Here is a 16,532-nt window from a genome sequence, read left to right on the forward strand (position 1 = left end):
CCTGTCTCAAAAAAAAAAAAAAAAAATTAAAAAAAAATTCACACACATAAAACAATTCCTCTCTGAGCTTCTTAGCTAATCAGTAGCTGGGTTCTATTGACTCTATCCATGGCTCTTCCCACTCTGTTTTCAGGTTGCTTTTCTATCTCGAGTCTACTGCTGATTAACCTGAAAGCTGAACGTTTGATGAGTCACTCATATTCAAACATGCTAATAGCTCCCGATTTCCTGTTGAATCAGTCAGGCTCAACACACTCTGTGGCTCTGGACCTCTCTACCTCCAGTGTATCCCCAGACTCCGCTGAATGCGCCAGCCCTTTCCCCCAAATCCTACAACCCTCCTTTGCTCTGTCAGGCCTCCATCCCAAATGAAATCCTATCCTGCTCCCCCAAGTCATGCCTACCTCTGAAACCACCAGTGACCAGCCTATCCTGTGCCCAGAACCTCCCTTGAGCAGTCACAGAACCTTGTTCTACACTGAAACTATCTTTGCTCCCTATCAAACTATGGCACCTTGAGGACAAGGTCTCCCTTTTCCTTTATGTTCCATACAGTATCTTTTCCAGGCTAAGATATTCTCTCTCTTTCTCTTTTTATTTTTATTTTTATTTCATGTGCACTGGTAGATTGCCTGCATATATATCTCTGTGAGGGTGTCCCTGGAACTGGAGTTACAGACAGTTGTAAGCTGTCATGTGGGTGCAGGGAATTGAACCGGGAGATTCTCTTAACACACATTAAATGGGATGAAAAAAATAGAAAAAAAATTCTTTTATCTCTCAGCTACAGGAGAGACTGTACACATGAGTTCTCAGAGCCTACAAAACAAGACAGCACACAGAATCATCTTTTGGCAACTCTTATTGTGCTGGTGGCTCTTTGGGTGCCTTGAAGTTCTTGCTGCTACATTCAGAGCCCAAACAGGTGGGGCAGGATGACTCTAGCATTCAAGCAGGTTTGCACAGTACTGACAAAATGACATGGGACTTTCTGACATACGACAATATTTTTCCATCTGGAAGACTGCTTTATCAGGGAAACTGATGCTGTGATCATGAAGATAATAAGCCGTGGAGAAGTGATGAAAGGAAACACACCGGTCAGACCTGAATTAGACCAAATAAGGCTAACAGAACATCCCTGAATCTGAGATGGGCACAGTTTGTCTGGGAAGACTGCTTTAGAAATCAAGTAGGATGAATTCTCCAGCTGTGGAGCTCCCCACCACTGATTACTGACTACCATCAGAAGGCAATGATAGTAAGATGAGGTTAAATGAGAAACAAGCCTCATTTCAACAACTCAGTAATGTGGGTAAGCTGAGTGAATGTCAAATCTTACAGGCCATGGTTATTTCAGGCTCTATAAGAAACAAGTGAGTAGTTTAAAAGGTTGTGAAGATATCTTATAATTATGATTACAAGATTCTGATCATTAGAACTTAACACATTTAATGCAAAAGGTCTTCAGAAAGCAGCCAGAGCTATTAATAGAAAAGCCTAGATCTTTTCAGCATCTGGACAAAAGCAATGAAGCATAAAAGAGAAGATATTTCTTCATCTGCTGCATTCAGTAGAGAATCCTAAAAGTTTAGGCTGTAAAGTTACCCTCTAAGTAGAAAACCTTTTCCTCTTTTTAGCTCATGCTCCTTTCTTATTTTATTAAACAACATATAACCATTTTCCTTTGGAATATTTACCTGGCAGCAGCTAAGCAAGTTTCTATGTCACTCAAGGATAGTCTGAATTACCTTCTTTTAAAGTCCACTTGATCGAGCCTGTCCTCTTGCTGACAGCATGCAAACTTCCATCCAGGGTCGAAACAAACAACAGGGTCTCAGGCAGTGTTACCGTGCTGGCACTTCCGAAACTCTGCAACGAGACAGACAGTAGCTTCATGTCAATCCACTCCTTCACCCTGGGCATGTATAATCACAATAATCACAAACACCCCAAAATCATCCTTCATGCCAGGTGGTGGTGGTGCACGCCTTTAATCCTAGCACTCAGGAGGCAGAGGCAGGCGGATCTCTGTGAGTTCAAGGCCAGCCTGGTCTACAAGGGCTAGTTCCAGGACAGCTAGGACTGTTATACATTGAAACTCTAGCTCGAAAAAAACAAAATTCATCCTTTATATGATCATCTATCTTCCAGATACAGAAACTGAGATTGGAGGGCCTAAGTTCTCATCCAATGGCACATGTCCAGACAAGAGCTGAGTCATTTTATCCAAATGCTGATCCTTCCCACAAACCAACAGGTCTATAATCTAACATGACAAAAAAAGTCTGAACAACCTATGGACAACGTCCCCTGAAATGGGGGGCAGGGGGAGAGGACAGTTTGATCAGCTTTCTGGCTTCCTCCCCTTGGGTTGGGTCTATTTTACACTAGAAAACCTTGGCATGAGCAAGGGAGATCCTTCCATTTTCTGGTATCCTCCTCAATTTCTTTCTTCATTGACTTAAAGTTCTTGTCAAATAGATCCTTTACTTCCTTGGTTAGGGTTACCCCAAGATATTTTATGCTATTTGTGGCTATCGTGAAGGGTGATGCTTCTCTGATTTCCATCTCTGCTTCCTTATCCTTTGTGTATAGGAGGGCAACTGATTTTTTGGAATTGATCTTGTATCCTGCAACGCTACTAAAGGTGTTTATCAGCTGAAGGAGTTCTTTGCTGGAGTTTTTGGGGTCGCTTATGTACACTATCATATCGTCTGCAAATAATGAAAGTTTAACTTCTTCCTTTCCGATTTGAATCCCTTTGATCCCCTTATGTTGTCTTATTGCTATTGCTAGAATTTCAAGCACTATATTAAAGAGGTATGGAGAGAGTGGACAACCTTGTCGTGTTCCTGATTTTAGTGGAATAGCTTTGAGTTTCTCTCCATTTAATTTGATGTTAGCTGACGGCTTGCTATAAATAGCTTTTATTATATTTAGGAACGACCCTTGTATTCCTAATCTCTCTAAGACCTTTATCATAAAGGGATGTTGAATTTTGTCAAATGCTTTTTCCGCATCTAATGAAATGATCATATGGTTTTTTTCTTTCAGATTATTTATATGATGGATTACATTGATAGATTTTCGTATGTTGAACCAGCCCTGCATCTCTGGGATGAAGCCTACTTGATCATAATGGATAATTTTTCTAATGTGTTCTTGGATTCGGTTTGCCAGTATTTTATTGAGTATTTTTGCGTCGATGTTCATGAGTGAGATTGGCCTGTAGTTCTCTTTCTTGGTTGTGTCTTTGTGTGGTTTTGGTATCAGAGTAACTTCAGGGAGGATCAACATAGTAAAAATGGCAATTCTACCAAGGGCAATTTATAGATTCAATGCAATCCCCATTAAAATCCCATCAAAATTCTTCACAGATCTTGAGAGGACAATAATCAACTTTATATGGAGAAACAAAAAACCCAGGATAGCCAAAACAATCTTATATAATAAAGGATCGTCTGGAGGCATTACCATCCCTGACCTCAAACTCTATTACAGAGCCTCAGTATTGAAAACAGCTTGGTATTGGCATAAAAACAGAGAAGTCGATCAATGGAACCGAGTAGAAGACCCTGATTTTAACCCACAAACTTATGAACACCTAATTTTTGATAAAGGAGCTAAAAGTATTCAATGGAAAAAAGAGAGCATCTTCAACAAATGGTGCTGGCAGAACTGGTTGTCAACGTGTAGAAGAATGAAAATAGATCCATATCTATCACCATGCACAAAACTCAAGTCCAAATGGATTAAAGACCTCAATATTAGTCTGAACACACTGAACCTGATAGAAGAAAAAGTTGGAAGTACTCTACAACATATGGGTACAGGAGATCACTTCCTACGTTTATCCCCAGCAGCACAGACATTAAGGGCAACATTGAATAAATGGGACCTCCTGAAACTGAGTAGCTTCTGTAAAGCAAAGGACACTGTCACTAAGACAAAAAGGCAACCCACTGACTGGGAGAAGATCTTCACCAACCCTGCAACAGACAAAGGTCTGATCACCAAAATATATAAAGAACTCAAGAAACTAAACTTTAAAATGCTAATGAACCCAATAAAAAAATGGGGCACTGATCTGAACAGAGAATTCTCAACAGAAGAAATTCAAATGGCCAAAAGACACCTAAGGTCATGCTCAACCTCCTTAGCGATAAGGGAAATGCAAATTAAAACAACTTTGAGATACCATCTTACACCTGTCAGAATGGCTAAAATCAAAAACACCAATGATAGCCTTTGCTGGAGAGGTTGTGGAGAAAGAGGCACACTCATTCATTGCTGGTGGGAATGCAAACTTGTGCAACCACTTTGGAAATCAGTGTGGCGATTTCTTAGGAAATTTGGGATCAACCTACCCCAAGATCCAGTAATACCACTATTGGGAATATACCCAAGAGATGCCACATCAAATGACAAAAGTATCTGTTCAACTATGTTCATAGCAGCATTGTTTGTAATAGCCAAAACCTGGAAACAACCTAGATGCCCTTCAATGGAGGAATGGATGAAGAAAGTGTGGAATATATACATATTAGAGTACTACTCAGCAGTAAAAAACAATGACTTCTCGAATTTTGCGTGCAAATGGATGGAAATAGAAAACACTATCCTGAGTGAGGTATTCCAGACCCAAAAAGAGGAACATGGGATGTACTCACTCATAATCGGTTTCTAGCCATAAATAAAAGACATTAAGCATATAATGCGTGATCCTATAGAAGTTAAATAAGAAAGTGAACCCAAAGAAAATCCTATAGTCATCCGCATGGAGAGGGGGAAGTAGACAAGATTGCAGGGCAAAAACTGGGAACTTGCGGGTGAGGTGGCATGGGGCAAAGGGGAAATGGGATGAGAAATATGAGAAGGGGAGGATGGGAGGAGCTCGGGGGATTGGGATGGTTGGGATATAGGAAGGATGGATACGGGAGCAGCGAAGTATATATCCTATCTAAGGGAGCCATCTTAGGGTTGGCAAGAGACTTGACTCTAGAGGGGTTCGCAGGTGTCCAGGAATATGTCCCCAGCTGGTACCTTGGGCAACTAAGGAGAGGGAACCTGAAATGACCCTATCCTATACTGATGAATATCTTGCATATCACCTTAGAACCTTCATCTGGCGATGGATCGAGGTAGAGACAGATTCTCAATTTGGAGCAACGGTCTGAGCTCTTAAGGTCCAAATGAGGAGCAGAAGGAGGGAGAACAAGAGCAAAAAATCAGGACCACGAGGGATGCACCCACCCACTGTGACAGTGGAACTAATTTATTAGGAGCCCACCAAGGCCAGCTGGTCTGGGACTGAATAAGCATGGGTTTATTCCGGACTCTCTGAGCATGGCGGTCAATGAAGACTGATGAGAAGCCAAGGACAATGGCACTAGGTTTCAATCCTAATACATGAACTGGCTTTGTGGGAGCTTAGCCTGTTTAGAAGCTCACCTTCCTGGACGTAGATAGAAGACCTTCGTCTTCCCGCAGGGCAGAGAATTTGGACTGCTCTTCAGTATCGAGAGGGAGGGGGAATGGTGTGGGGGGAGGAGAAGAGGAGTGGGGATAGGGGGAGGGGAGTGGGGGGAGGGGGCAATATTTGGGAGGAGGGGAGGGAAATGGGAAACGGGGAGCAGGTGGAAATTTTAATTAAAAAAGAATAAAAAATAAATAAATAAATAAAAGAAGATAGAGCTAATGGGCAAAAAAAAAAAAAAAAAACCTTGGCATGTTATAAGAGTCCTTAGTAGAAAAGAATAACTGTTTCTCATCTGCCAGAAGATTTTTTAAGCAAAAAATTAGAGGAATACATTTAAAGTAAAACAGGAAATCAACCTTTGTTATATAGATATTATATGTGTTAAAATATCAATATTCTTGGGCTGGAGAGATGGCTCAGCAGTTAAAAGCACTCCCTGTTCTTCCAGAGGAACTATATTGGGCATTCATAACTGTTTATGCTCCAGCTCTAGAGGATCTGATGTCTTCTGGAATCCATGGGCATCCACATCCATGTGGCACATACATACATACATACACACGTATATGTAAATAAAAATATTTTCAAATCTTTAAAAAGCAGTACACTCTGTCTGGTGGTAGTGGCATGTCCCTGCAATTCCAGAACTGGGATGGGGGTAGGGGACAGAGGCAGGCAGATCTCAGAGTTTGAGGCCAGACTGGTCTACAGAGTGAGTTCCAAGACAGACAACATATATATAGAGAAATCCTATTTTGAAAAAAAAAAGTATCAAGATTCCAGTGTAATTTATAATCATATTAAATTGAAGCTGTTATTGAAGAAATTGACAAAAAGCCTAACTCCAAACTTTTCCTCATAATCAAAATATAATTTAAAGTCCATCTTTTTCGTTCAATAAATTGTGACAACAGGGAGCCAGACATGGCAATTCATACCTGTGGTCCCAGCACTTTAGAGGAGAAGGCAACAAGATTATGAGTAAAAGATCAGCTTGGGCAACACAGCAAGGCTCTGCCTAAATAAATAAATAAATAAATAGATGGATGAATGAATGAATGAATGAATGAATGAATAAATAAATAAAAATTATTTTATTTTTAGATTTTTTAAATTGTGTTTTTTAATGTAGGAATGTTTTGCCTACATATGTATATAAGTGTAACACATGGGTACCTGGTATCTGTAGAGGCAGGAAAAAGGCAATGAATCCTGAATCCTGGAACTGGAGTTACAGAGGGTTTTGAGTTGTCATTTGGGTGCTGAGATCCCAATTTGGATCTTCTGCAAGGGCAGACTGATGAGCCATTTCTCTAACCCCCAAGATAAAAATATTAAAACAGGCCATTTTATTTTTTTTTTTTATTTTTTTTTTATTTTTTTTGGTTTTTCGAGACAGGGTTTCTCTGTGGTTTTGGAGCCTGTCCTGGAACTAGCTCTTGTAGACCAGGCTGGTCTCGAACTCACAGAGATCCGCCTGCCTCTGCCTCCCAAGTGCTGGGATTAAAGGTGTGCGCCACCACCGCCCGGCAAAACAGGCCATTTTAAAGCAGGGAATATAGCTCAATACACAGCAGTTACCTAGCATGTATGAAGCCCTGAGTTCAATTCCCTATAGTGAAAACTGAGATTAAAAAAAAAAATCTAAAAAAATCTAAAGAGAGCCCCAGCAGTTAAGACTGCCTACTACTCTCACAAAGGATCGAGTTTGGTTCTCAGTACCCACACTGGGCAGCTTACAACTGCCTATAACTCCAGCTACAAAGGAGTTGTACCTCTGCACTCCACAGGCACCTGTGTTCACATACCCACACACGTACACACAATTTCACATCTAAAGACTGTGAAAATTATCTTTATTATCCATTGCTAGTAGCAAAGAGAAATGTTAATATAACTTTTCTTAAAAATAATTTTTAAAGAGTACAAAATAACAGGGTTCTTCAATATTTTTACATGTACTTATAAGTCATGTACTTATATTCATTCGTCTCATTCTCCCTTGTTCCACCCACGCTCACACACACATACACATGTTCCCTTCCTCCCCTCAAATGGTCCTATGGGAAAGCATACTTCAGATCCTATATTTCAATTCAACCTCTATACCCTAAAGAAAACATTTCTGATATGAAAAAAAATTTCTGGACACAATGACATACTTTTGGCGGGGAGGGGGGGTGTTTCGAGACACAGTTTTTCTGTGTAGCTTTGAGAACTGTCCTGGAACTCACTCTGTAGGCCAGGCTGACCTTGAACTCACAGAGATCTTCCTGCCTCTGCCTCAGAGTGGTGGGATTAATGGCCTGGGCCACTGCCACCTGGCTACTTTCTTAATAGACTCAAATTTCTAATATTTAAAAAAGCCAAGTGTTGGGATTAACACCCAACACTCGAGAGGCAGAGGCAAGTGGATCTCTGTAAATTCAAGGCCAGACTGGTCTAGAGAGCAAGTTCCAGGACAGGCTCTAAAGCTTCACCGAGAAACAAAACAAACAAAAAAGCTGAAACAAACTGAGACAAGGCCCAACAACAAATTTTTCATATGTATTAACACAGACTTTAACTCTATGATACAGAAAATTGCTCATATATTATCCAGTGGAAAAATACAGAACCCAAAACTTGGTGTGCACTATGGTTCTGATGGTACAGGATAGAGTCCTGTCTGTGTGTCCTCCGGCTTTGCTAAGCCCTCCCTGTACACTCACCACGGGATTCATAGGATCTGTCACATGCACCCACATATGTGTACGATAATTGGTAATTTCCTAGATAAATCTTCCCTGTTGAGACGAGGCCCATTCATCTGTACCACACTTTTGTAATGAGTTTTTTTGTTTTTTTGGTCACTAACCCACAAATTACCTAGTTCTACAGTGTGTGTTGGAGGGGAGCGTGTTGAATTTAAACAGACCAACAATGCTTGCTTAAACTGTAACATATGAATTTTGGTATAAATACTCTTTTAGAATATGAGTATAGTTGTCTTTTTGTATTTAAAAAAAAAAAAAAAAAAAAAGGATTGTGCAGCTACTTGTGAATGGGGCCTGATTCAGAATGCCTCCTTACTCTCTTAAGAACCTTAAAAGAGCCGGGCGGTGGTGGCACACGCCTTTAATCCCAGCACTTGGGAGGCAGAGGCAGGCGGATCTCTGGGAGTTCAAGGCCAGCCTGGTCTACAAGAGCTAGTTCCAGGACAGGCTCCAAAACCACAGAGAAACCCTGTCTCGAAAAACCAAAAAAAAAAAAAAAAAAAAAAAAAAAAAGAACCTTAAAAGACAGGACCTGATGGTTCTCTTTGGGGCAGCCTGAGGTAACAGGACAAGTATTCCAGGACCTGCATTCCTTTTTCTAGGGGGGACCCACTGGAGGTACCTAGTGGGGGTAATGTTGGAGCAGCTGCCAGAACATGGCTCATCCCCTGGAGTGTTGGCCTGGATGGCAGAAGGTGCAGCCTTTGCTTGATATGGAGTGGTCTTCTTTCTGGAAGGGGTGAAAGAGTCAACTTTCCTGCTACCTAAAGGATCTGTTATCTGTGCAGGGCCTGTGCAGGGCCTGGAGTTTGAGGAAGAATTAAAGCCTGCTTTTAATTCTACCAGAACCCGGAAAATGGACTAAGGAGGAAACCACAGAAGCCTCAAGGGTGGTGGTACCTGTCCTATCTGAGGATCTAAGGATCTAAAGGTCACTATTTGGGAATGGCTGAAATAATTTTGGTTCACAGGGTCCAGAGGGTAACAAGCTACAAGTAGACCTGTCCTCCCGACATGAGAAAACTGTATGGCCCAGAACAAATAGTTACCACAGAAATAACCAGTCTTGGAACACATGTAGGAACCGAGAGTCCTTCTGAGCGGCTAAAGTAAAAAACAATAAACTCAGGAGGAGTTTTATAATTTTTCGCCATACGGGAAAAAGCTGAATGAGAGAAAGACAAAAGGAAGCCTGAGGGAAAACTGAGCTTAAAGACAGTGAGAGAATGAATGTCTGCCTTCCATTGTTCCCTGGACCTCAGCAAAGGCTTTCCTTAAGCTGAAAGATACTCATCCTTAAAACAAATTCCCATTTGTGTAAATCTGCTGGAAGTGGGTCTCTGTGACTCGCTTCAGATAGTCCACACCCCCATACTTTTATTTTAGAAAGAGAGTGATGAGGTTTGGAGATGGCTTGCAGTTAAAAGCACTTGCTGATCTTGCAAGAGGACTATGATTCAGTTCCTAGAGCCCAGGTGGCAGCTAACAATCTCTCTCCTAAGGGATACAGTGTCCTCTTCTGGCCTCTGTGGGCACCAGGTACCCATGCAGTGTACATATATATGTTCAGACAAACACTCATACACATAAACAAGAATAAATTAATGCAAAACAAAAATACAGAGGACTGAGAAGATGTCTCAGGAGGTAATGGTTTTGCCACTGAGCCTGAAAACCTGAGCTCAATTTCCAGTATTCACATTGTGGAAAGAGAGAGCTGCTCATTTGAGCTGTTCTCTGACCTCCACATATGTGCTATGGCACATATGTCTCCCAGAAAAATAAAAAAACAAAAACCCAACAAACATGATTAAAAACAAACAAACAAGTAACAGAGAAGCTAGGAGGTGGTGGTGCACACCTTTAATCTCAACACTCAGGAGACAGGCAGGCAGATCTCTATGAATTCAAGTCCAGCACTGTCTACAGAGTGAGTTTCAGGACAGCCAAGGCTACACAGAAAAACCCTGCCTTGAAAAACCAAAGTAAATAAATTAAATAAACAAAAGCACAGAGAAAAGATAAAGAAAATAGGGCTGGAGAGGTAGCTTAGTGATTAAGAGCACTGTCTGCTCTTTCAGAGGTCCTGAGTTCAATTTCCAGCAACCACATGGTGACTCACAACAATCTGTAATGATATCTGGCCTTCAGGTATACACTCAAGCCAACAGAACACTATGCACATAATAAATAAATCTAAAAAAAAAAAAAGAAGAAGAAAAGAAAAAAAAAGATAAAGAAAATATTATAAAATTATAGCACTAACATTTTCTCCTCCATTTTCTTAAAACACACAAGTTTGCAGATCAGAGAGAAGCTGACCTTTAACAGCACTTATGTGAGCACCTGAGTTCAGGGAGCACAGTTTCAATTTCAGGATATCAGGCAACTCTGCCACCTTTGATTATTAGTAGTTACCAAAAGGAACAAAGGTTTAGAGAGGCAGAAGTCTCCCAGATTTTGAGCTTCTAGAAGAATAAGAGAGTTGGTACTATTACTGAAGCCTTCATTGCAGCATAGAAAATGTCCCAAATATCTCATCACAGTAATAGAATTGAAAACACTTGAACATGAGTGCTCCTTTACTACCAGCGGGGAAGACAAAAGCCATGTACCTTGTTTGAATAGCTTGGACACACAGAAAAGGCAATTGTCTGTGGTTGACTGGCACTCATACAACTAGCATAGTCTTCTAAAGATCTCAAAAACACGAGGTTTGCTTCTTCTTGGGGTAGAGGGTGTGAACCAAATGTAGATGATGCTGGTGCAGTGGGAGGGTCTGCAGGACGGGGGCCAGGATTAGAAGGCCGAGGAGGCTTCCCCAGAGGCAGTAGTCTTAGGAGCCAGGGCCAGTCACAGTCGAGGCTGTGGGGCTCATGGAGATAAAGCTCAAGGAGTGAATGCCCGTGGGCGCCTGGTTACGGACATGAAGATCAATCCCTGGAGGAGATCTACCTGGTCCCCTGCCCATTAAGGAACCTGAGATATTGAGATTTCCTGGGTGCATCACTAAAGGATGAGGGTCTAAAGATCATGCCAGTGTAGAAGCAGACTTGGGCTGGCCAGCGGACCAGGTTCAAGGCTTTTGTCACTACTGGGGACTACAATGGTCATGTTGGTCTTGGTGTGAAGTGCTCCAAGGAGGTAGCCACTGCCTTCCGAGAGGTCCTCATCTTGGTAAAGGTTTGCATTGTCCAGATGCAGAGAGGCTACTGAGGGAACAAGATTGGCAAGTCTCACATTGTTCCACACAAAGTGACAAAGTATGTTGGTGTGTCTCAACCCGCCTCCAGAGGCCCTGGCATACTCTGCTCCTGTATCAATAACTGCTACACATCAGTCAGGGGCTGCACTGCCACCCTGGGCAACTTTGCCAAGGCCACCTTTGATGCCACCTCTAAGACCTACAGCTACCTGACCCTGACCTCTGGAAAGAGACTGTGTTCACCAAGTCTTATCCACTGACCATCTTGTGAAAACCCACACCAGAGTCTCCGTTCAGAGGACCCAGGCTTCAGCTGTGGCCACCACATAAGGATTTTAGACAAGAAAAATAAAGTGAATTAAGTCTGTTAAAACAAACAAGCAAGCAAAAAAAACATGAGGTTTGGAGAGAAGCTGGATTAGTCATTGAGCTCTAGTCGTCAGTTACATGTCCACAGTAACTTCATGACCCTCACCCAAGCTTGGCAGGTTTTGCTCTTAAATGATTCAAATTGGGTGTCCCTGGGGAGCCATTAAAATCCTCTCTTTCTCTCTCCTCTCTCCTCCCCTCTTCCCTCCCCTTGAGATGGGGTTTCACTGTGTAGCCTATCATATTCTCATAAGATAAATACGCATTATAAATTTCCTGATGTTTCAAAACCTCAAGCATAATTTATCCCTCCCTTTGAAATAGGTCCTTACAAAGCCCAGGCTGGCCTTTGATTCTCTACATAGCCAGTGATAATCTTGCCTGGTTTAGGTAGTGCTGAAGATCATAAGGCTTCATTTGTACTCGGGAAACAATCTACCAATTGAGCTACCTTCCCAGACCTTCAGCATTTTTTTTAAACATGAAAATACCTACCTCTAAATATAGTTGCTATAACTAATATGAATAAATATGCTCCTAGATGCCTTCTGTGATATTGATCACAGCCGAGAACTATTTGTACCAGAACACTGAAAAATACTGCTTCATGATAATGAACATGTCCATTACCTTTGCCTAGCCATTCCAGACTTTAGTACTTAATATTTTTTTCTACAACAGATGAAAAGCAGGAACAGACCCTACAGCTATACATGATAGTTTCCAGAGGGCTTGAAAATGGAAAAAGGTCAAACCTACCTCCGCTCTATGCTATCTGGAAACTAACTGATGTTTAAAACTATACATATATACTCTTAGTTTGAAGATGGTTTCTAGAAAGTGAAGAATCAGGAAATCCTTAATGGTTGAAAATAACAGGGGCAGGTATTTTAGTCTACCCTCAAACTGAACATCCCAAAGACACTAGGCTCTGTCCTCATAGTCCCTCTCATTCAAGATGACCAGAAATCACTTTGGAAATACCCAGCCTTTGAAGCACCTCAAATCAGATGACCTTTTCCAAAGTGATCTATGCTTGATGCAAATTACTACCTTGTTTATAAGAATGGAGCATAAAAGAGGACTGTGATTTCTGTCTGTTTATAAACTCCCTCAAAACACACACACACACACACAACACACACACACGTGTGTGCACTCTCACTCATCAAGACCCACTTTTCAGCCGGGCGGTGGTGGCGCACGCCTTTAATCCCAGCACTCGGGAGGCAGAGGCAGGCGGATCTCTGTGAGTTCGAGACCAGCCTGGTCTACAAGAGCTAGTTCCAGGACAGGCTCCAAAACCACAGAGAAACCCTGTCTCGAAAAACCAAAAAAAAAAAAAAAAAAAAAAAAAAAAAAAAAAAAGACCCACTTTTCTTAGACAGGGGTTGTAGCCCTGGCTGTCCTGAAACTTACTCTACAGACCAGGCTGGCCTTGAACTAAGAGACTTCCCCAGTGCTGAGATTAAAAACATGTGTCACCACTGCCTGGGAAAACCCACTATTTTGTAATTACTTAAGTGCACGTAAATTAATTAAATCCAAATTGTACATCTTTGTTTTGTTTTCTGAGGGTTTTTGTTGTTGTTGTTTGGTTTGGTTTCTCTGTGCAGCTTTGGAGCCTATCCTGGAACTCTCTCTGTAGACCAGGCTGGCCTCAAACTCAGAGATTCATCTGCCTCTGCCTCCCAAGTGCTGTGATTAAAGGTGTGCACCACACTGCCTGGCTCAAACTGTACATCTTTTAAACAAGCATATTTTATCCCTGGCCTTCAATAGCAGAAGGAGCCTCACTGTAACCCTGTTCAGCATGCACTTCAACAAGCCACCTTATGCCGGGCGGTGGTGGCGCACGCCTTTAATCCCAGCACTTGGGAGGCAGAGGCAGGCGGATCTCTGTGAGTTCGAGACCAGCCTGGTCTACAGAGCTAGTTCCAGGACAGGCTCCAAAACCACAGAGAAACCCTGTCTCGAAAAACCAAAAAAAAAAAAAACAAAAAAAAAAAACAAGCCACCTTATGATGTGAGGTATCCTTCTGTACACTGCAAATACGTGTTGCTTTTATTGGTTGATGAATAAAGCTATTTGGGCCTATGGCAGGGCAGAATACAGCTAGTTGGGAAATCTAAGCAGAGAGACAGGGAGAAAGAAGGCAGGATCAAGGGAGCCGCCAGCAGGCACCAGAAAATCAAGATGTGAGGTAACAAGCCACCAGCCAAGTGGTAAAATATAAACTAAGAGAAATAGGTTAATTCAAATGTAAGAGCTAGCCAGAAAAAGTCTGAGCCATTGGCCAAACAATTATAATTAATATTAAACCTCCAAATGATTATTTCATAAGCATCTGTGGGAACTGGAGGGCAGGAGAGAAATCTCCAGTTACAACTTTATCTTATGCAAGGCCCAGCTGAGTCCTGCTGTCCAACATCCTGATTGCAAAGTGAAGCTTCACAACATCCAGCAGCTTCACTACTGCATGAAGCACCATTCTGCTAATGCAGTGTGTAGGAGGTTCTTCTGTTATTTGTGCTGATTTCATTGGTTGAATAAAGAAGCTGCCTTGGCCTTTTGATAGGGCAGCCCTTAGGTGGGTAAAGTAGACCGAAGAGACATGTGCGGACATACATGTGGAAGCCAGTGGTTGATGTAAGGTGTCTTCAGTTGCTTTCCACTTTTTTTTTTTTTTTTTTTTTTAAGACAGGTCACACTGTGCAGCCCTGGCTGGTCTGGAACTCACTAAACTGAATAAGCAGACCTCAAACTCAGAAATACAACTACCTCTGTCTCAAAGTACTGAGATTAGAGGTGTGCCACCACCTTATTTTTCTCTCTCTGAACCTGGAACTCACGTATTTAGCTAGATTGGCTGGTCATCAAGTCCCATGGATCTTCCTGTCTCCTCATTCTCAGTGTTGGGATTACAGGCTTCCTCAAAACACAAACACACACCACACATTCATTCATTCATTCTCTCTCTGTCTCTCTTTCTGTCTCTCTCCTCCCTCCCTCCCTCTCTTTTCCTGGAATCTACAACTGGCCACAAACAAGCTGCCTCTGCAGTGAAGGGACTCTTAACTAGGGCTTAAATCTACTATAGTCAACTTGTTCCAGAGATGAAGTGAAAGCAAAATTGTTAAGAGTTCATTTGGGGCCTGGAGAGATGGCTCAGTGGTTAAGAACACTAGTTACTCTTCCAGGACACAGGTTCAATCCCAGCATCCACATGGTGGCTACCAAACATCTGTAACTTCAGTCCCAGGGGATCTGACTACCTCCTCTGGCCTCTGAGGGCACTAGGCACGCAAATGGTACACAGATATACATGCAGACAAAACAGCCATACATATAAAATAATATTCTTTTTTTTATTTTTTTTAAAGATTTATTTATTTATTATGTATACAACATTCTGTCTCCCTGTATGCCCGCACTCCAGAGGAAGGCGCCAGATCTCATTACAGATAGTTGTGAGCCACCATGTGATTGCTGGGAATTGAACTCAGGGCCGCTGGAAGAGCAGTCAATGCTCTTAACCACTGAGTCATCTCTCCAGTCCCTAAAAAAATAATTCACTTTGATATGCTGGGGATATAGCCTAGTTGATAAAGTCCTTGTCTAGACTACATAAAGCCTTCTGTTGGATCTGTATTACTATATAAATCAGACAGTGATACATTGATACATATCTATAATCCCAGCACCTGGGCAGTAGGGGCCAAAGGAGCAGGAATTCAAGGTTATCTTTTGTTACTGAGGGAATTTGAGGCCAACCAAGGACATGAGACTCTACAGTATCTAAACAAATGCAAAAAAAAAAAAAAGTCCATTTTGGTTCACTAATGAATGCATAGTACAGTGTTACAGGTAAGACATGAAACAGGCCAGTAGGACATATAAGATTTCAAAAGTGTTTTACTGCTCAGTTTGGAAATACAGACTCTTGACAGCAATGAGAAAAATTAATTTCAAGTGAATTAGAATGTGCTAAAGAATGAGAGTTTATAATATTAGCTCTAGTAATAATGCTTAGAAGTAAAAAGGGTATTTTCCAAAGGGGAGGCAAGACAAGACATCGTATGCTGTGGTGGGGATGGACAGTGTGTGATGGATGTCAAAGCAGAGGTCAGTAACACGTGAGAAATAAACAGGCTGGGTTATTCTTTCTTTCTTAGATGAAGTCTTGCTATGTAACCAAGACTGGTCTTTTTAAGTAAGAAAAAAAAATGTTTTTTAAGATTTATAGCTGAGCAGTGGTAGAGCACGTCATTAATCCAGCTTTTTTGGGAGAGAGGCAGGTGGATCTCTGAGTTCGAGGCCAGCCTGGTCTGCAAAGGGAGTTCCTGGACAGCCAGGACTACACAGAAAAACCCTGTCTCGAAAAACAAAAGAAAGCAAACAAATTTATATTTATATGTATGAGTATTTTGTCTGTGTGCATGTCTGCCCACCATGTGCATGCAGAGGCCAGAAGACAGTGTCAGATCCCCTGGAACTGACAATACAGATATCTCACAACTGAGCCATTTCACCAACTCAAGATTGTTCTTGAACTTGTAGAGTCAAGTAATTCTTCACCTCATTCTCTGAGTAGCTGGGCTGATAGGTGCATGCTACCATGTCCAACTTCAGACTGGATTATTCTTCTAGATCTAACCAGTTGAAAATTACAGAATGGGGGCTGGACAGATAATAGCTAAGAGCACGTGTTACTCTTGC

The 16,532-nt window shown here is 41.7% G+C and overlaps 1 protein-coding gene across 1 annotated transcript in view; it reads right to left on the reverse strand.

Annotated features, from left to right (window-relative positions):
• Positions 1 to 16,532, reverse strand: part of Ern1 (endoplasmic reticulum to nucleus signaling 1) — a 96,703-nt gene that overhangs the window by 55,103 nt on the left and 25,068 nt on the right. The window contains 1 exon segment of the mRNA XM_057775570.1: positions 1,752 to 1,872. Coding sequence (XP_057631553.1) covers positions 1,752 to 1,872 — 121 coding nt within the window.

Source organism: Chionomys nivalis, chromosome 7 (assembly GCF_950005125.1).
Source record: "Chionomys nivalis chromosome 7, mChiNiv1.1, whole genome shotgun sequence".
Lineage (NCBI taxonomy): Eukaryota > Metazoa > Chordata > Mammalia > Rodentia > Cricetidae > Chionomys > Chionomys nivalis.